This window comes from Patagioenas fasciata, chromosome 16 (genome assembly GCF_037038585.1).
Source record: "Patagioenas fasciata isolate bPatFas1 chromosome 16, bPatFas1.hap1, whole genome shotgun sequence".
NCBI classification, from domain to species: domain Eukaryota; kingdom Metazoa; phylum Chordata; class Aves; order Columbiformes; family Columbidae; genus Patagioenas; species Patagioenas fasciata.
Genome location: NC_092535.1, coordinates 4475618 through 4495446, shown reverse-complemented (window position 1 = coordinate 4495446; position 19829 = coordinate 4475618). Strand labels below are relative to the sequence as shown.

The window sequence follows — 19829 nt, the reverse complement described above, 5'->3', positions numbered from 1 at the left end:
AAAGTTTTCACAGCTTGCAGCTCAGATGCTGTTTTCTTGATGCCCTTGATCCCCTTCCCTCATTACTCCTGTCCTACTCTTACTTCTTACTGACCTATCTCCTCAGGGCATGTGTACAATATCAGTTTGACAAATTAAATTGCTTGTATGCAGGAAGATGAGGCCACTGGATGCTTAAGCCCTGCATAAACTTCTTGGCTAGACCCGCAGTGACTGTTTTGCCTCCCCCCCATGCAGCCTCCATTGTGTTGCCTGAAAGGCGAATTCCATCCTGCGTGGCCCTTTCCAAACCTGTTGCCCAACACTTTCACTATTTGTCATCAACTGGGAATTATCTGAGCACTGTAGATGTCCACGGATGTGGTTTGATTGTCTGTTGTATTAAGAATTGCATCTGTTTCTGGGAAGGATTTGAGTGCTAAGGCTGCAATATTCCGCTTCATCCAGAGGTATTTATGAATGAAGATGCAAATCCAAGGTGGAACTCAGGAACCAGTGAGCTCTTGCTCACTGGAGCCCACCCTTCAAAACAACATGATTAACTGTGGAGGAAAAACACCTCCTTATCTCCCAGCTTGATCTGCAGCCTTACAAGCACTTTGGTGGTTCAGCTGTCTGCGGCGTTTGGGGAGTTGTCTGCAAGTTTTATTTCATTTTATTTCCAAAATAACCCTTTGAGCATGTTGGGCTGGAAGGGAAACTCATAATAACTCTCTGTGCCAACACAATTCAGCATAATCTCTTGGCAGTGTTTTGTATGCAAACTCAGGAGGATTTCGGACTAAAGGTGCCCCATTAAAAGGTCTCTGAGAAATAACTAGACTGGGGACTCACAAGTCCTGGGTTCAATGACTTGCTTTGCTATAAGCTTCCTGTGACCTTGGGCAAGTTATTTAAAATTGCTCTGTGCCTCATTTCCCTTTCGATGACAGCATTTCCCTTCCAGCCAGGAGCGGTGGCAGTGGCAGGCAGTCCCCTGCCCTCAACCATAGCCGGAGTGTGAAAAGCTCAGATGGAGGAGGAAGCGTGACCACCTTATGGACCTTTCTTCTGTTCTGGGGGAAACAGACCAGGATGATCCATTTTAAATGGTTTTATAGGTGCCAGAGCTCTTGCTCTGTGAGATTCTGGGGCTCCCTGCATAACCACAGACATGCACTAGCAAGGTGATGGCTCCTCGAGTGGTGAAACCTCCCTTAGCATTGCTTTCAGATCTTCCTGTAGCTTTGTCAATGGCCAGTTTGGGTAGACCAGGTTTCTGGTGCACCTTTGGCCTCTGCATGATATTTTCCTTTGATGTACTCCTCTGCGTTTGCTCCTGTGCTGCCTTTCTGCTTCAAACCCGGGGGGTGACAGGGGGAGGTGGTGGCTTTGTGAATGAAGGTGCTGGCACGTGGCGCTGCTCCCCACGGGGCCGTACCTTTGGCAGGTGGTTTCATCTCTGCCGTGTCTGGAGGAGCATGATGGTCCAGGGCTGGACCTGGGAGAGCTTCTGGCCTGAGATCCCCATACTGTGTCAACAACCGAGCTCCAGCCGCTGTGGGATGCTGTGGTTGAATAGGTGGAAAGGAGCATTTCCGAGATGTGGCAGAAAATCAGGCCCCGTCGTGTTTGTGGGTGTGTAAAAATGCTCCTGGGCAATACCTTAGTCTCCAGAAATAATGAAAATACAGATATCTGTATTTCCCTCTGGTGATGCAGTCAGGTTCAATGGCTTGTGCAGGCTGTTGAGGAGCACGTCAAAACAACTTAGCAGCGGAGTGTAAATTGGGGCCAGCTCTTTCATCTTTGGTGTGAATATCTGTTGTATGAAATTTTTATCACCTATGCAAGAGGCATGGCCCATCAGTTGGGAAAAAACAAAACCAAAACCCCAAACCCTTTCCTCTTCAGTGTATCTTGAGTTATTTAAAGAGGTGGCGGGTGGGATGCTGTGAGGCTGGGCAACTGGCAGCACCTGTTCTCCAGGCCAGGATAACACGTTGGGGCTGCTTCCAGACTTGGTTGTAAACCTCAGACTTGAGGTGGATGTGCCAGCTGTTCCCTCGGGCTCTGCTTGTAGCTGGGAACCTTCCCGGGATAAAACTGTGTCTTGAACAGCAAGCTTGACACTGGTAAAAGGGCAGAAATCAAATTGTTAATATAGAGGATGTGGTATCTTCAGGCACTTATCCTGTCTGACCTTCTTTTCCCCTTGCGTGGTTTGTGTGATCCTCATGCCGAGACAAAACACACTTAAGGCTTTTCCCTTGATTGTGGGTCTTTTAATCATTCAAACCATGTTGTTCATTGGGGAGGGTGAGCTCCAGGCTGGTGTGTGTATGGAAGATCACACAGATGTGTGGCCTCTGAGAAGCTTCAGAGTCATCTCTTGGACGATCCTAAAAGGAGATGCTCTGGGAAGAAGCTCAGCAAGTGTCCCCTTGGGGAGAATCTAAAATACCATGGAAATAGCTGCTGGTAGAGGAAGGGAGGGGTGAGAAGATGCCAGGCAACGGGGAGGAGGCTGGCAGCAATTTCCTAACATAGATGATCCCTGGTGAATGGTTTCGAAACACCTGTATGCTCTGGGGGATGACAAGTGGTGTTTTGCTCACTGTAACTTGAATTATCCTCCTATGAGAAGGCTTGGCCAGCAAGGAGCTGCAGTCCCATGGGACCTTGCTCAGGATGGCAACTCATGTAGCCTAAAAGGTGAGGGGGTATCTTCTTCAGCAGCAGGTTTTCACCACTCACCCGCACTTGTCAGGTGGTGATGAGACCTGTGCCTGATTTTAGAAGGGGGGAGAGGATGAATGATACGGGTAGGAACAGCTGGTCCTGAATTTTGGGTGCTGTGTGGCTCTTCAGTGCTGTGGGCAGTGCAGCGAAGCACTTCCCCAGCTCTCACTGGAAGGTTCGTCCAGTTTTACAGCGTTAGTCCAGGGAAGGTTCCCTTGGTGAACCTTCTCCTCTGGCTGCTCTGCCTGACCCTGGCGACTTGGGTAGCTTGACACAGGGATTCGTGTGATTGATCTTAAAGCGCATCACCCTTGCAGGGTTTCACATTGACGCTGCCTTGTCTGCTCCTGACCAGATTGGAGACGAGTCCCGCAGACTGTGAACACTTCGCTGTGCTCCCCTGACACCGCAGACATCTATTCCCTTCATCTTTTACAGCAGGTGATTATGGGTTTGTGGATGGAGGCAGTTCCTACTGTCCTGAGCTTTATCCAGTGTGACACGCTGTCATTTTGGTGCAATATCATTGAGGTACTTCCAAGTCTGTTCTCTCCCAGCCCAAGGAAGGAAGCAGGTGCCTGGAGAACCGTGTTCTGCTAACGTGGCTACGGCTTGGACAGCTGCCCTAGGAATGAAAGGCTCCATCGTGCCGTTACCAAGCCCCCGAGCCAGCCGGTCATCCCCGCTCCTGTATTTGCAGACTGCCTGCTGACACAGCATGAATGTTATTTTTACATTACGGTCCCCTGCGCTGACTCCTGCTGCAGTTTAGTTTATCCTGCTGGTTTCTTAGTTATGTTAAGCAGAGTTAATACTGTATACTGTGCCGTTCACCCTAATGATGATGGATGCTTATGACTGGTGTAATGAGACCACCCTTTACTTCTTTCTGAAAAAGGAGGGAGAAGTCTTGATTTCTGTTTCTCTGAGGTTATAACATAGGCTATGATGCTTTTGGTGGTGTAAATCAGGAGTATTTCTGTTATCCATGGTACACTTTGCAATGAGAACTTTTCCACCTTCAGTCAAAGGGCTGCAAAATTTTAGATTCCTGAAAGACATCTTTTCTCCAAAGGCTTCAAGTTAAATTAACTCTAATGAAATGAGAGCCTTCAAATCGGCAAGCTGATTTATTTTTTGTTTTACTCTTATTTAATTTCATTCTTTGGTTATCCCTGTATTCCCATGGAAGGATGTTGTTCCCATCCTGCTAGTCCTGCACCCAGTCCAGTCTAACTCGCACAATTATTTGCAAAGGGTGGGATGATTTCACAAGGGCAAAACGTAACATTCGGTTCTTCTTTAACCAACACAGTGACAGAAAACAGGCACAAATCCTTTCCCTTTTTTCTCCCTTTATGTCACCTCTCTGCGTGTCCGATTTGGGCAATAAGCAGCTATTAGTAAACTCTATTTGCAGTTGTCAGAGGAAGGGGTAAGAAGTCCTGGAACCTGTCCACATTTATGAGTTGGGTGGTTTTGCTTCTTTCTTTTTTTTTTTCTTTTCAGCAATTCATCTGGATTTTTGAAAGAAATATTACTCAATGGTCTCTGTAAATTACCCAAGTGAGCAGAAAGCTTTTCTGTACCCCATGCAGCAGAAGTTTATGGGAAACAGGAGGTCGGTACCAATATCCAGCTTCGCCTGCCTGGTGGAGAATTGGTGGAAGCTCTTTGCTGGGAGTGGGGGTGGCCCCAGATGTCCCCAGCGGTCCCTCCCAGCTGGAGCTGTTCGATTTTTCTATGGCACCTGCAAAATCCGTGAAATAAGACACCGAGGAGGTGGCCACAAACCTCTCTGCACTCACACAAACACAAAACATAACAAGTATTTATAAGACTCACTGAATACCGCTGCTGGAGATGCACAGCGAGTGAGGATTTCCTCGGGCTGTAACTTCTGCAGGTGCATTTTTGAAGCCTGTGGGCAAGACCTGAAGATAGGTTTGGTATGTCTTGGCAGTAATTGGGCAGTATTTGCATAATGATAGTAATTTCCATGTTCTTATTTCCTAAATTTGGTTTACAAGACCACGCTGCAATGTGCCTTAAAGCTGTATTTGTCTCTGTTGGCAGTTGGAAATGTAGTATTAGCTGTGACTCTTTACAGAAATAAGTGTTCAGCATTGGAGCTAAATTGAATAATATGGTGGTGTTTGCATCTTAATCTTCCAAATAGCTCTCTTAAGTTCCCTGCATTGATGTTTGAAAGGCTTAAAAATAATCAGCTCCACTGTATAGAGCTTTGAATACAGAGCGGAGGGCTGGTAATTGCTGGCAGATCATGGGCAGACTCACGCATGGCAAGGAAACAATTCTCCCAGCATGCCGAAATTTTTAAAACTAATCTTGTATCAAGCCTTTGCCATCCACAAATTAAAGAGTACATCAATATTTTGAATAAAGGCTTGCAGGAGACCCGAGTCTGAAAACCACAACTCTTTCCTTGGGCCACCATACCATTTAAAAACACCTTTTTTCTTCCTGTTTTCTGCCAAAAGCTGTTTCCAGGGCTGGTGAGCTGCTCTTCCAGCCAGCGAGAGGCTCTGCAGCCCATCGGCACAGAGATGAAATCCTGAGCCTGCGTCCCCCGTAGGAACATAATAACCCATCTCCTGACATTCTGCTCTTCCCGGGAAAGGGAACACAAAAGCCAAATACATGGTGATTCCTTTTCTTTAATGGTGTTTGAAAATTGAGGTCCCTGGGGAATCAAGTGTCACAGGGAGAGCTCTGAAAGCAGGGTCTGGCTTTGCTGTTTTCTCTCAGGAGATGTCTATGGTTCTCCTGCATCCTGGCGTTGCAGAGGGCAGCTGAGGAAAAAGGCTGATTAGGCCAGCAGGCACTGTTTAAAAAGCAAACAAAAAAACAGGAGAGGGAGAGGAGGAGAACATGATTTGTTTATCACAACTGTACTTGAAACTAATGTTAAATGTCTGTCTTTTGAGAGTAAGGAAATTCCTTTAGCTTCCAGCAGTAAATAACTGGGATGCTTTCAGCTCACAGCTGACCTACAGAGGATGGTGAGTTTTCAGCTAAAAAAATAATTGACTCTCCAGTAATGACGATCCATTCCAAGTGTCGCTGAACAGCTGGAGGAAGAGTCCTGACAAGCGCAGTTCGTATCACAAATAACCCTTGGACTTCGTTCTGTATCTCTGTGTACTGTCCAGGGTGGCTTGACTTATAGTTTTGAACAAATTCAGTTTTCAAACCAGAGAGCGGATGACGAGGATTGCGTTTGGCTGGCAGGTGCGCGATTCGGATGCCTGGATCTTACCCACGGGGATCTCAAATGAAATCCAAAATCCATTTTTCTCTTACTAGCAATCCTAAAATAAATGGTATTTTAGAGCAAGGGAGAAGGTTGTCCTCTGTGAGATCTTAGAGATCAGTAGATGTGGGTTTGGTGGTAGGAACGATGTAGTTTTCCATATCTGCTCTTCTGGGCAACGGAGTGGTGGAGCACCTAGTGTCAGGAGGGCTTCGGAAGGTTGGCTTCTCATCATGAATATCTCAGCAAAGGGTTTGCTTAGTGATCTTAATGATCTGCCTTGCTCTGTGCCAGCAGGAACTAGTGAAAAGTGGCGACTTCTGGAAACCTGTGCCTTATGTAGGTACTAAAAAGCAGCTGGACTTTTTTGGAAAATGGTGTTCCAATGGAAGAAGCTGAACACTCGCGAGTCTGACCATAAGCTTCTGAAGTTCGGGTGGTTCAACACTTTAGGCCAGGGTATTGCCTATTTAAGGTGATGGAAGAAAAACCCTGTGCCACTCTTGCGCGGTAGGTATGTGAACCCTGAGCATCAGGACTGAATGGTAGTTCTAGAATTAAACGGTGTCCCTAATTTCCCTCTTCAGTTTTAAGTGGATGCAGCATTCTTCACTTACAGTCTCAACTGTTGTGTTGCATTGTTGTATGGAGCCGAACATCTGCCCCTTCCAGCCACAAAAGTGGCTGTGTTCCAGTGACGGGTGGTTTCTTTATATTCAGGGATCCTCCGAGGCCTGGAAAAGCTTGAGCATTAGGCATGACATACTGTCAACTGTTGCAGATCCCCTTGGCTCCCCTGTTTCCAACATCTGCGAGGTCTGAGTTGGTCATCTTGGTTTGCCTTTCTTGCACAGCACAGAAAGGCCCTGGCCATGCCAGCTGCTGCTGCTGATTGGGGAGTGGGGCCTCACCAGAAACCTGTCCATCCAGCACCAAAAACCTGTCCATCCAACACCAAAAACATTTGTGGTCCCAGTCTTTGGGAAAGTTCAGTTCTGTTGTCAGCTGCTTCGGGAGGGCTGTGTTCTGGGTCCTTCTTCACACACATAGAATCATAGAATGGTTTGAGTTGGAAGGGACCTTCAAAGCTCATCTAGTCCAGCCCCTGCCATGGGCAGGGACATCTTCACCCAGACCAGGTTGCTCAGAGCCCTGTACAGCCTGGTGTTGATGTCTCCAAGTGGATGCTCACTAGTGGATGCTCATCCTCCCTGCAGCAGCTCTGCTCGAGAAGTGTTGTCCTCTGCGTGGCCAGCAGAGGAGCAGGCAGAGCGGCCATGGCACCAGCAAACCTCTGCAGAACAACCGTGCCCCACATTAAAAACTGTTGGGATGCTAGAGCAGAGCTGGGGAGACAAGGTGGCCATCCCATGCAGGTCTCAGCCCAGTATTTCCATCCCCCAGCATTGTGCTGGTGAGCAACTGGTGTTCGCTTGGCAAAAGCCTCTTGAATATTCATTTGGCTGACGGGAGATGAGAGTACGGTAGCTCCTTGAAATCAGCTTGAGGAGGGAAAGCAAATAAAACTGCCTTTTTCTTGCTACTAGTGCTACTTAAACTCTCTCAGATGTATACTTCATGTGGATAAATGATTGCGGAGACCTCAACCTACCCAACAAGCCTGCTCTTGTAAAGCAAAAATTATAGTGCCTGCATACTTGCCATCCTCATTCAAAAGCCCGTTCCTCGTGAATATCACTTTATATGTATTATTGCAGCTTGAAATGCCATTCCTCTTCTCCCCACCCATTTCCTTGCCTGGCTGTGACATACAGGAACTACACCCAGTGCTTGACTCGCCTCTCCTGACCTTTTGTAACTTGGCTCCAAACTCCTTTTTTTGGGTCTTTTGCAAAACACTGTCAGAAGGGAAAAATCCTTTGTTAAAACACAGCCAACTCCTGCCTCAACGTGGAACAGTTTGTTCTGCTGAAAGAATGAGCCAGTTCAGTGAGCAGAAAAACATTGCCATAAACCAGCGGACTCAGTACGCTGCAAAAGCCATCGGCTGCGCTCAAGGTCTGAAAGGACGACTCTGAAGCAGGATCCACGGGGGAGAAAAAGAATTAAAAAATCCATGATCCTGCTCTGCCAAACCCCGTTTCCTCGCTTTCAGACGAAGTGCTTTGCAGTTGTCTTTTTGGTTATAGCAGCTGTAAGTTGGGGAATGGGAGCTGATGCTGAGCCAGAACGTAACGCAGCATTCAAAGCTAACATATTGCAAAAGGGCACGGTGGATGAAGTAATCCAAAAATGCTCAGCTGGGAAGGGCTGCAGCACTCTAATCGTCTTCAGCCTGTGCTGCAGATGGGCTCCGGCACCCTGTGCTTGCTGTCTGGTGCTGTTTAGTAGCTTGGTTTAGTCCTTTCTACCCACATCTTGTTTTAAAGCTCTGGACACTCTTTATTTCCCTGGAATTGCTGCAGGTCTGTCCTTACGTGGCTGGTTGTTAACTGGTGATCAGCCTGTCTTCAGCAAGTGTTTCTTCGTTGCATAAGGGATTTGGATGCTCAGTGAGAAAATGGTGTGACCCTCTAGCAGGTTTTTGGCTTTGCATTTTTACAGCGGGATCATTTTGGTGATGCTATAAAAGCCAACACTGACTTGCTTTTAACAACACATTTGGTGCTAGCATCTGGAGTTGTGGTGCCTGAATTTGGGGTGATGGCCCCAGAATAGGAGGCTATATGGAGGTGGATGCGCAAACCTGCAAGTGGGGTTGTGAGCACAAGTGCTTCAGAAACACGGGCTCGGAGGCTTCCCCCAAAATGGGCCTGTGCAGCTGCAGCGGCGCTGGGAGCACAGCGGGCTCTGCGCTCCGTGGGCTCCTGCCATGGGGTGTGAGCTCCTCGCCAGCTTGGCCGAGTGTTTCCTGCTGATTTAAAAGACTCCAGTACCCTTGTCTGAAATGTAACATGGACCAAAATCTAACTCTGGTTCTCATTTCGCTTTGGGAACCAGGAGTCTTTACTCTGAGCTCCCCGATAGTTTTTTGGTTTGGAACCAGTTCAGCAATTTCAGAAATAAAAATGCAAGTAAATTTTAGGTGTAACCTACTCCTTTTCATATGCATTCTATAGGGCTGCATCTGCTAAAGCTGCCCTTGCCCTGCCTAGAGGGTGATGCCTGATAATAAGCTCTAAGTGTGGGATCACAAGGTGTGCAGTGAGTCCAGACTCGGGGTGGCAGAACATTACTGACCCGTGCGGGCCGTTTGAGGTGCCTCTGACTGAGCTGCAATCACAGACAGATCCCTGACACCCTAGAGAAAGCACAAGGGGCTGAAATTGGAGCTCTGTGCATTTATAAACGTGACTGGTGTTCTCATACTGTCCCGTTCAGGCACAGATGGACCCACTGGTATTCGCCAGGTGAGTGCGAGGTGATGGGAGACCCAGATACCGATGAGCTGAGGGACTTCTTGGAGCTCCCTGAATGCTGCCTGGTGTCCCCTGCTGGTCGTGTAAACCTCGGAGCTGGCTCTGTCGAGAGGTGATTATCTGTCTGCTGGAGCTTTTCCTTTGTGGGAACGCCAGGAATGTTTTGCAACATGGACAAAATGTGAGGATTGAAGCTGTGGAGGTGGGTCCCTGGGATGCAGGGACTGTGAACCCTGCTAAAATAGTGTAACTGGGAGCAAATCTGTAATGAAACCTCGATGCCAAAAGATTTTTTTTTTTGGAAGATGTTAATGATACGATTGCATAACACTTATTTTGTGCTCAATCAAATGAATGAGGGCAGAGGAAAAGGAGTGAGTGAATTAATGTTAGTGATGTTCAAACAGAAGCACGCAAAGCTCCGAGGGACCGTCACTGGGTTTGGTTTGATGTGTGTTGCTTTTGTTTTTTTTTAATTCCTGACATTTTCCTGAAATATAGCACTCGGGCTTGTCTCTGAGGGGGGCACATTGCCAGTAGTCTAAAGGTTATATTATCCTAGTGACCTATTTTTATACTCTAATCGCGTTCGGTTTCAACCACCCCTTTCTAGCCTTCCATCTTGCTTGGTTGTGTGCTTGTCTGCAAAAGCAAAAAGCGGGGATAATGACTGTTAGTCCCTGAGCACGAAGGCAGCAAGCCAGCTCTACCCAGGTAACGGCAGCAAAGGCCAGTTGCCGCTGTTATGGAAGCACGAGAGCAATCCCAAAACGCAGCTCATAAATGGGTGATGACTTGAAACGGGGCCACGAGGAGCTTTGTGGCGCAGAGGAGAGAGGTCTTCTCTTAAAGGCAGATTTTAAATGGAGAAGTACAGCAGTTTGTAGAAGGGCGAAATTTTAATGAATAGCTCTGTTTAACTAGCCTAAATGGAAAAGATGCTTTTCTAGTCTAGGCCTGCCAAGTAACGGAGAATGAATACGATTGTTCGGTCAACCGGCTTCCACTGCCTTTAGAGTGTACCCGCGTTTTCAAAGCCAGGCTTAAGCTCCAAAGCACCCTGACCAGTCAACATAAAGAGAAATTGTTCCTTAGTACAAATGTTGACTATGTGATGCTGCTTGGAGGTCAAAACTGCTGAAATTTGTGCGTGTGTTTGTACATTTGTGCAGTGCAAAATAATAAGATGCAAAGAAGCTTTTTTTGCCTGCGTGGCCTCTCTCAGGTTTCAGTTATTTTGTTGCTGGTTGCTTTCCCTGCTCTTGTTGGGAACACCTGGATTTCGAACACCTGCAGTCACAGTGTGGTAGTGATCTGCTCTGGAGGGGGAAAATCTCATTAACTGTTCATTTGTGGGAGCTTGCAGTCCAGTATGGGGTGAAACCCCAAAAGAATTGTCACAACCTCAGTCTGGGTTACGGAGCAGGCTCGGGGTGCAGGTGTCCTAGGCGAGGGCACGGTGTGGAGGTGCTCGCTCCTTGCTGGGAGCCTGGGTGATGCTCTGCTGCTGGTATTTTTAGACTGCTGGAGACAATCCCATCCCATGACTTCCCTTCCAGCTGCAGGCTTTGCAAAGATACCCAGGGAGGATGCAGGACTGCAGCTAACGGGGACACACAGACACAGAGCGGGGACAGAGGAGCTTGACCCTGCCAAATCTTGCTTTCCCTGTTAGAGAACTGTGCTAGTGCATCTAAAGAGAGGTTCTATCCATACCTGCGAGGCTGGGATTTGCTGTGGAGACATGAGCTGTTCACTTTGTGTCTGTCCCTGTTGAACCACAGGGATGTAGCCTGAAGAGGTCTCTGCCGGGTTGCTGGAATGCACTCTTCCAGGTAGTGTGTCCCCAGATGGAATAGTGCTAACTGCCCCGTTCCTGTCCCTGTGTTCTCGAAACCCGGTGGCGATGCTGCTGCGTGCTCTCTCCCCACCCTTTGTTACCCTGTGACTCCAAATCTATGGAGATAAAACCCAGATGGGAGGTGTTGTGGGGCAGCCTCTGCCTGTGGAATGAGCCCTTGCCCCTTCCCACCTGGCTCTGGAGAGTGCGGAGTCTCCAGCCTTCCTCTCTCCAGCACCCAGATAGATGCACCCAGTCCAGGCCAGTGTGCTGACACCCAACTGGACGTCTGCTGTGCTGCAGGGACCCTGCTGCAAAACGCGGTGGGGTTTCCTTCTGGGGTGCTTGGCTGTGGGAAGGGGGCAGGTGGATCAGCTCCTGGATCTCGGTGCTGCAGAAAGCACCCGCTCATTGGGGATTTTTACTGGCGTTTACTTGCTAATTACCAGTGAGGAGTCGGGAAGTCATCTGTGGACCAGACAGGTGTGTATCTCCTGGGCCTGGCTGGAGGTAGAGCCTAAAGGGGAGAGACAAAAACTCTCAAACATCAACATTTTTTCCCTCCTTTGATTTTCTCTCCACCCTGCCCCCCCCCCCCCCATTATGCTATCAGCCAGGGCCTGCAGAGTTTAAAAACAAGCCACTATTATTTAAAATGCCAGTATTGTGCTTGACTTCGTATGAGACAGAAACATCAACTTTGTCCCTGACCTGGGGAGTGTGTCTGCCTGCCTAGCAGGCACTGAAAGTGTTGAGAAAACTGTTATTTTGCTTCTATTTCGGTGTTGATTTTTAAAAAAAAATTATTTATTTTTTAAGCTGAGTATTTACTCTTTGGCAGAGCTGCATCAAACACCGGAGCCCACAGCAGAGTACGCAGCCATCCTGCGTGTCCATGTGGAGCCTTGTTCCCCATGTGAGCGTTGGGCACCCCGGGGATGGGTGCAGGGATGGGTGACTGTCCCGTGTCCCCTTCCCCGGGCGGTGGGACCGGAGCTGCTGTGCCCGGCTGGGTGCTGCTGGCCGGTGATGCTGCCTGGTGGGTTTTCTGGTGGTCGTTTCTAGGCGAGGTTTGCAAAAGGTCGCAAAAATTAATCTTCTAACTGGGGACCTTGGCGCTGCGCGGAGTGAATGTTTTGCATTAACAACCTAACTCATTAATTCACTGAAACATTTAAAACCAAACCAGTTACATCCAGCCAAGCTGGAAAAAGCTGAAAGTTCAGACTCAGCAGTGCAGATTTCGAAACCTCCCTTTGTTAATCTCTGCAGAAGTAAATTTTCTGAAATTGCTAAGCTCACTTTGACCGGTCTCGGCATTGTTTTCCTCAGCAGAGGCAAAGCCGTTCTGCAGAGGGTTGGTGACGTCTACCTGGACCTGCAGATGGGGACGGGAGGGGGACGCTCAAAGCACCGTTGGAGCTTTTTGGCTGTCTCTAGCAGAAATGCTGTGTTGTTTTCTTAGATTGGGACCCCCAGATTTCACAGTTTCCATCTTCCTCTGCTATTATTCTTTTCTGAATCACTGGGGGTAGTTTAAATCGCAGCTCTGCTGTCATGTCACTAAACACACATCATCCACAAGGTCGATTCCTGATGCTTTAGATATGAGACAAATGTACTCCCAGCCGTGTGCTGGGCTGGGATCCCACCTGCCCGAAGGAGCCTCTGTGCTGCTTGTCCTTCCCGCATTGATTTCTTCTGAGACTGAATTGGTTAGACTCTGCTTTAGGTCAGTTTTTCCTCCCATTTCCAACAGCAGTGGCAGGTTTAGGTGCACGGGTCACTTGACCTGCCTGCTCTGGTACCTCACGGTTAAATTAGCAAGTAGAACTTAAATAGGAACAAGGAATTTAAGTGCAATCCCTTCGTCTTCCTGGCTGCCAAGTAGCTATTCCGTTCAGCTAATGTCTCTTTGCTCCAGTTCATCATAAAATAATACATAGGAAACAAAGTTATGGCTGTATAAATTGATCTGAGACATTTGCAGTGGTGTTACACTGAGCTCTGTTGTAAGGGTGATTTTTAATGGATTAATTTTTCTGCCATTAATTTACCCTATCCATTAAAACAGCCTCGCTTACTTCAATGACAGAGAAATCGGTGAATTATCCATTCTATTATATATTAGTGCTGTATTAAAGTATTAGTGCATTCCAGAAGGTGAACAGTGAATAAAACATGCTCTGAACATGTGGTTATGCAACTGTTCCATGGAAATGAAATGGACAAACAATACACTTGATTAATTTTTTTTCTTCCCAGTAAATTTGCACTGTGATTCACTTCCAGTTAAATTTGCAATCTGTGTTCTCAGGTGGCATTAATATCAGAGCCTCGGCAGGAGAGCTGCGGCGGCTGGAGCTGCTTTGATTGCATTTTTAACGAAAGTTGTTGGAGGGAGCGTGGAGCTTGATGCAAATGTGCTGGTAAATGAAATGCAGAGCTTTTAGGTTCTCTGTAGGTGGGTCAGGCCACTCACATTTACCCAAAATAACAGTGACAGCGTGCTCGGGAGAGGCACTCTGTTAATGTGGCACAATGGGGGTCTTTGTGTATCTCTGTTGCTCAGTATCAAATGTACTCTGTTGACAGATAAAAATCATCCTTTTGATATCTGGCGACTCCATAAACCCTAGGTAAGATCGTCTGGGACTCGAGCTGTCCCCGTGGTGGAGACTCTGGAACTGGATCTCTACCAGGACTATGCTGGAAAGGAAAAAGCCTGCAGAGGGCCCAGCAATTTCTCCCTGGCCTGTGTTAGAGCTGCGGGATAAAATTAAATCAGAATTCACTTTTACTGTTGCTTGCCTGACATGAAACTCCTTTCAGCCTTTAAAGTTGTATTTTGTAGCCTTCAGGCTGGTCTTAGTGGTTTTTTTCCTAATTGACTCGGCTTGGAAAGGTCATCGTACCCTGCTAGATTGTGTAATATTTAACTTAGCGTCAAAAATGAGGATCTTGGAATTGGTGTCAAATGGATGCTGTTCCCCACTGAATAGCAGAGCCCATTCATAGTCATCCAAGTATTCGACTTGCTAATGCTAATGAATAACTTTCTGGCCCACTGCAGAGGAAAACCACGAAAAGGTGGGTTGAGAGCGGCACAAAGCAGGTATTGAGAGTGTGCAGTTCGCACCATCTGAATCCAGAGCACAGCTTTAATACCTTATTTATAGACTTTTTTTTTTTTAAGTTATAATTTCTAGCCTTTCACAAAGCTTTAGCATAGCAAACAGTCTTTTCTGATGCCAAGTTCGGTGATGACTAACGCTATTTACAGGACTGTTTTGTAATCTCCGATCAGCCCACATTAACGGGAAGTTACGTTTTCCCATCAGTCTCTTAGACAGTGCCTGAGAGCTGCTGAGGCCACAGTTGGCCATCCAGGCTCTCCTGTTTGGAAGCTGACATAATTTTTTCCAGAACAATTTCTTTTTTAAATTTTCAATGAAGTTAGAGAGGTCAAATTGTACTTCGATTTATTTTTTTGCATTAGGACCTTTCATTCCTCTGCTCTAAAAGCAAAAATAGGCAGAGGAGGTATTGCATAAGCACCACAAAGTCATTTACCCGATCTGCATTTCTCAGTGCATGATATCAGCTCAGAATATCTGATATGAGAAAGCTACTGGTGCACAACTGCTGTAACTGATAGGAGTTACCTCTCTGAGTCATCTGGTAGGATGGTGAGTTGGTCTTTTCTTTTAGTTCAAGTTTTTATGAGTGTTTTTTATAAATCTCCATTGCTGTTACTGTAAATCACAGGAAAACCTGGCACGCAGTCTTTGTAAGATGAATCAGTGTGTCCATATGCTTCCAAGTGACCTTGCAGTCTGGAAAAATACCATTTTATCCATGTGTTTAAAGGAAAAAAAGCAGAGTTGTTGCATGAAAGGTTGACAGGGGTTAAGGCAGAGATGTTGCTTCCACAGATGTGCTCCCTTCCCTGTCATCCGGACCCGTCACCAGGCGAGTGACTGCGGTGCCAGCTACAGGGACAGCGTTCCTGCCCCCGGGTCGTGATCTCGGGCACGGAGCATCCGCTGTGCAGATGGTGAAGCCACATCAGGCCAGGAATAAGGTTGTGGCCGATGCCCTGGCCTTGTGCTAGCAGGAACAGTTCAGGCACTGCTTCAGCTTCAGAGGAGAAAAAATAAGAGAGAGAAAAAAATGATTTCTTTACTTTTTTCTTTTTTTTTTTTTTCCTTTTATTTTTTTTTCAATGTGACAGATGTCTGACCACGCCAAGCCCAGCCAAATGGGCTTGTGTTGCAGAGAAATTACACTTTCTTAGTAAATAGCCCCAGCGCACTGAGTTGTGTGAATGCCAAAAGCTGCAAAGGTGGTGGGAGGGGAGGGCTGGGAGCCAGGAACATGTGTGTGATGCTGCCCTTGAGTTTGGGGGCCTTACCTTCTCTTGCAGCTCCAGCCGAAGACTCAACAGATGCTGTTAAAACAGTAATGAAGTGTGCACAGGGTGGGGAGGGGATCTCACAAATGCTTTGCAGGCTTGCTGAATGAGGGGGGCTAAAATACATGGAGCTGGCTGCAGACTTCTTGCTCCCTACGGCAGAGCTCCGGGCGTCTCTGCTTTGAGCTGCTGAGAAACTTCCCAACGGGGTGGTTAGAAAATGCTGATTTTGAAGAAATTGAAACGTTCTGTGGGGAGCGGGTTGATTTTTTATTGGGTATATCCTGCTTGGTATCACCTCCTGCGTGCGCTCCCTGCCGAAATACCGGTGATGGGTCCTGGGTAGGGCAGGGACAGGGGAAATTTCAGCATTTTACCTCCTCAAATGAGAGTTTGATGTGGGCTGTAAAAGAGGTATGTTTGTGTGTTTGCTTTTTTAAAACAGGTAATTCACAGATTGTATGTGTGAAAATGCGGTTAATCCAAGGTCAAGTTAAATTTTTCCAGTGAAAGAGGCTGAAAATGATTTATTGAGTGAAACAGTTAAATATCGGGACAGTTGTGCTTTGTCTAATGCCAGAGGAACTAACCTCGCCTCCCTCTCTTTGTCCTCAGGTTCAGTGGCAAATATAGGCGTTTGTCAACATTTGACAACAACTCGTTGGAACATCATGAATTTGCCGGAATCTAGACCACAGAGCACTTGCAATAGCGCTTTTTAAGTTTGAATTTCATTTAAATGAAAGAAAAATAATAATCTGGATCAACTGAAGTGATGGCTAGCAAAAGAAAATCCACGACTCCCTGCATGATACCAGTAAAAACACTGGTGCTTCAGGAGACTGAACTGGATGCTGGAGAAGGTGATCGTGAAGGAACACAACAAGATGCTCCTGTGGAAGGGCCAGCAGCTGGTGATGCTGGTGCCAGTAGCAGTAATAGCGGAGCTTTGTCTAACGGGCACCGTGGCATTGCCGATGGCGACACTTATATCTGCAAGTCTTGTGACTTTGGATCTCAAGACATTCATCACTTCTTTGGGCACCTGGACTCTGAGCACTTAGACTTTAGCAAAGACCCTGCGTTTGTGTGTGTTGCGTGCAACTTCCTGACAAAAAGCCACGAAGGGCTCTCGCACCACAATGCAGAGTCGCACGCTGGTGAAACGAGCTTCATCTGGAGGGTGGCTAAGCAGGACAATCATACAACTGTGGAGCAAAGTCTCTGTGAGGCCGCCAGCAGCCATGACCTGCCGGGAGAGGTCCCTGAGGAAGGGGTGGATGGCCAGTCTGAAATTATCATTACCAAAACCCCCATCATGAAGATAATGAAAGGTAAACCAGAGGCCAAAAAAATCCACACGCTGAAGGAGAATGTGTCAAGTCAGTTGGGTGGTGAACCAGAGGTGAAAGACGGAGAGCATCCGTTCCCAAATGGGTCTGTGCCGGTCAGCCAGCCCACTGCAAGTTCAGCAAAATCATCTCATATAGTGAATGGCTCCATCATAGGAAACGTGCCTGTTCTGCAGGCGGGGGTTGCACAACTTGTGTCACTGCAGCAACAGCCCCCGTTGCATCAGCAACTACCTACGTCCAAGTCCCTTCCCAAGGTGATGATTCCCCTGAGCAGCATTCCAACGTACAACGCCACCATGGACTCCAACAGCTTCCTCAAAAACTCTTTCCACAAGTTCCCTTACCCTACAAAAGCCGAGCTCTGCTACTTGACCGTGGTGACGAAGTACCCAGAGGAGCAGCTGAAGATCTGGTTCACTGCCCAGAGGTTGAAGCAGGGCATCAGCTGGTCACCAGAGGAGATCGAAGATGCCAGGAAGAAGATGTTCAACACTGTTATTCAGTCGGTGCCACAACCCACCATTACAGTTTTGAACACCCCCCTGGTTGCAAATCCCGGGACCGTCCCACATCTTATTCAGGCAACTTTACCGGGCCATGTGGTGGGGCAGCCGGAGGGGACAGGGGGGCTGCTGGTCACGCAGCCCATCATGGCCAACGGGTTGAAGGGCACCAACTCCTCCTTCACCTTGGCGGTGACTTCTGTCCCCAAGCCCCCGCCGGCACCGCAGCACGGCACGGTGAGCTCCAGCAACACCGCGGGGGTGAAGGTGGTCAACAGCGGCCAACCCCTACTCACCGCCTGCCCCGCCATCTCCTCGCAGACCTTCCTGGATCCCAACGTGTACAAAAACAAGAAGTCCCACGAGCAGCTCTCGGCTTTGAAAGGCAGCTTCTGCAGAAACCAGTTCCCTGGCCAGGCTGAAGTCGAGCGACTGACAAAAATCACCGGCCTTTCCACCAAGGAGATCCGGAAATGGTTCAGCGACAGGAGGTACCACTACAGGAACGTGAGAGGCGGCCGGGCCGTCTTCCCTGGAGACAGCGCTCTGGATTCTCTGCCCGAAATAACCTTCGACGTCTCGCCCCGAGGAGCTGAGCTGAGCCCGGCGGCGGCGGCGGCCGCACCAGCTCCTCACCCCCCGCCGCGGCGTCAATCCTGGCACCAGGCACCCGACTTCACACCCACCAAGTACAAAGAGCGGGCGCCAGAGCAGCTGAAGGCTCTGGAGAGCAGCTTTGCCCAAAATCCCCTTCCTGCAGAGGAAGAGGTGAACCGCCTGAGGGGGGAAACAAAGATGACGCGGAGAGAGATCGATAGCTGGTTCTCGGAGAGGAGGAAGAAGAAGGTGGCAGAGGAGAATAAGAAAGTGGAGGAGGTGGCTCGGCAGGAGGAGGAGGCGGAAAATGATGGCGGGGAAGGAGAGGACTCTTCTGATGAGCTGAGGGCTGCGAGTGAAAACGGCTCAGTTGACGCCTCCGGCAACAACCCGAACTCGGCGGAGCGGAAAGTGAGTCCCATCAAAATCAACCTGAAAAACTTGCGAGTGACTGAGTCCAATGGCAAAAATGAATTACCAGGTGCTGGCGGAAACGAGAAAGGGGACGGCAGCTCCAGCCAACCGCCCAGCCCTCCGAAAACCAAACTGAACTTCAAAAAGACGGCCCAGCAGCGGCATCTGCTGAAGCAAATGTTCGTGCAGACCCAGCGGCCCACGAACCAGGAGTACGACGCCATTGTTTCCCAGACGGGCCTGCCGCGGGCCGAGGTCATCCGCTGGTTTGGGGACAGCCGATACGGCTACAAGAACGGACAGCTGAAGTGGTATGAGAACTACAGGCGGGGGGTATTCCCCCCGGGGCTGGTGGAGGTCAGCCCGGCCAGCCGGGAGGTGCTGGAGGATTACTACGAGAAGCAGAAGGGGCTGCGGGAGGAGGACGTGCCCGATCTGTGTGAGCGCTCGCAGCTCAGCGCCCAGCAGCTCAAGGTGTGGTTTGCGGTGAAGGTGGAGGAGGAGAGCAGGGGCACCGGCCCCGAGGAGGGCTGCGCTGGACAGGCGGCGGGGACTCGGAAAGAGCCGTGCGAGGCCGGCTCGGAGGCGTTGGAGAGCAGCGAGCCGGGCGGCCAGGAAGGCAGCGCCGGGACCCCCGATACCCCTGGCCCACTGCCCGCCATGCGACTCGGTAAGGGCACCGCCTCGGGCAGGGCTGGCTCGGCAGGAGGGGTTTGGGGCACTGAGTGTTTCCCATTTGGGAAACTGAGGCTTTAGGTGTCTGGTCCTGCTGTTTTGATTTTAACTGAGGACACCCCTGGGAAAGAGAAGTGTCCCTTCCAACCCAAACTGCTCTGTGATTTGAGGATGAGGAGGGTCTGGTGGGATGCCATTAGTGCAGGTGCCTGCCTGCCCATGCCTGCTTTGGTCACTGGACACTGGCTCCATTCTGAAGCCAAATCCTGGCTTTATTTTAGACCTAAGAAAAACCAGTGGGAGTGTCTGGTCCCTTTACCTGCCCTGGGGTAAGGTCGCCCTTGGGTTTCATAGAATCATAGAATACCAGGTTGGGAGAGACCACAAGGGTCATCTGGTCCAACCTTTCTTGGCAAAAACACGGTCTAGACAACACAACCCAGCACCCTGTCCAACTGAATCTTAAAAGTGTTTATTCATGAAGGGGAAGGGTATTTGGGAAGGAAGGGGCCTGGCTGCTGCCCTTGTACCACTGGCTCCCTCCGTGCCTCCCCTTGGCCTTGGGCAGCAGCCGTAACCCCTGCCTGCACAGGCAAAAGCCTCCTCGCTTCCCTCCCCGACTGCCAGCTCTCCAGATGTGTGAGCATCCTTGTTTG

At 48.8% G+C, this 19829-nt stretch overlaps 1 protein-coding gene across 8 annotated transcripts in view; it reads left to right on the top strand.

The window, feature by feature from the left end:
- Positions 1-19829, top strand: part of ZHX3 (zinc fingers and homeoboxes 3) — a 45034-nt gene that overhangs the window by 18965 nt on the left and 6240 nt on the right. For 7 of the 8 annotated variants that reach the window (XM_065849800.2, XM_071815700.1, XM_071815698.1 and 4 more), the window contains one exon: positions 16245-19168. In XM_065849800.2, the coding sequence (XP_065705872.1) occupies positions 16405-19168 (2764 nt within the window). In that variant the 5' untranslated portion in view covers positions 16245-16404. Of the gene's footprint in view, positions 1-9372; positions 9578-16244; positions 19169-19829 lie in introns of those variants that run through there. The other variant, XM_071815702.1, reaches the window with a different exon arrangement.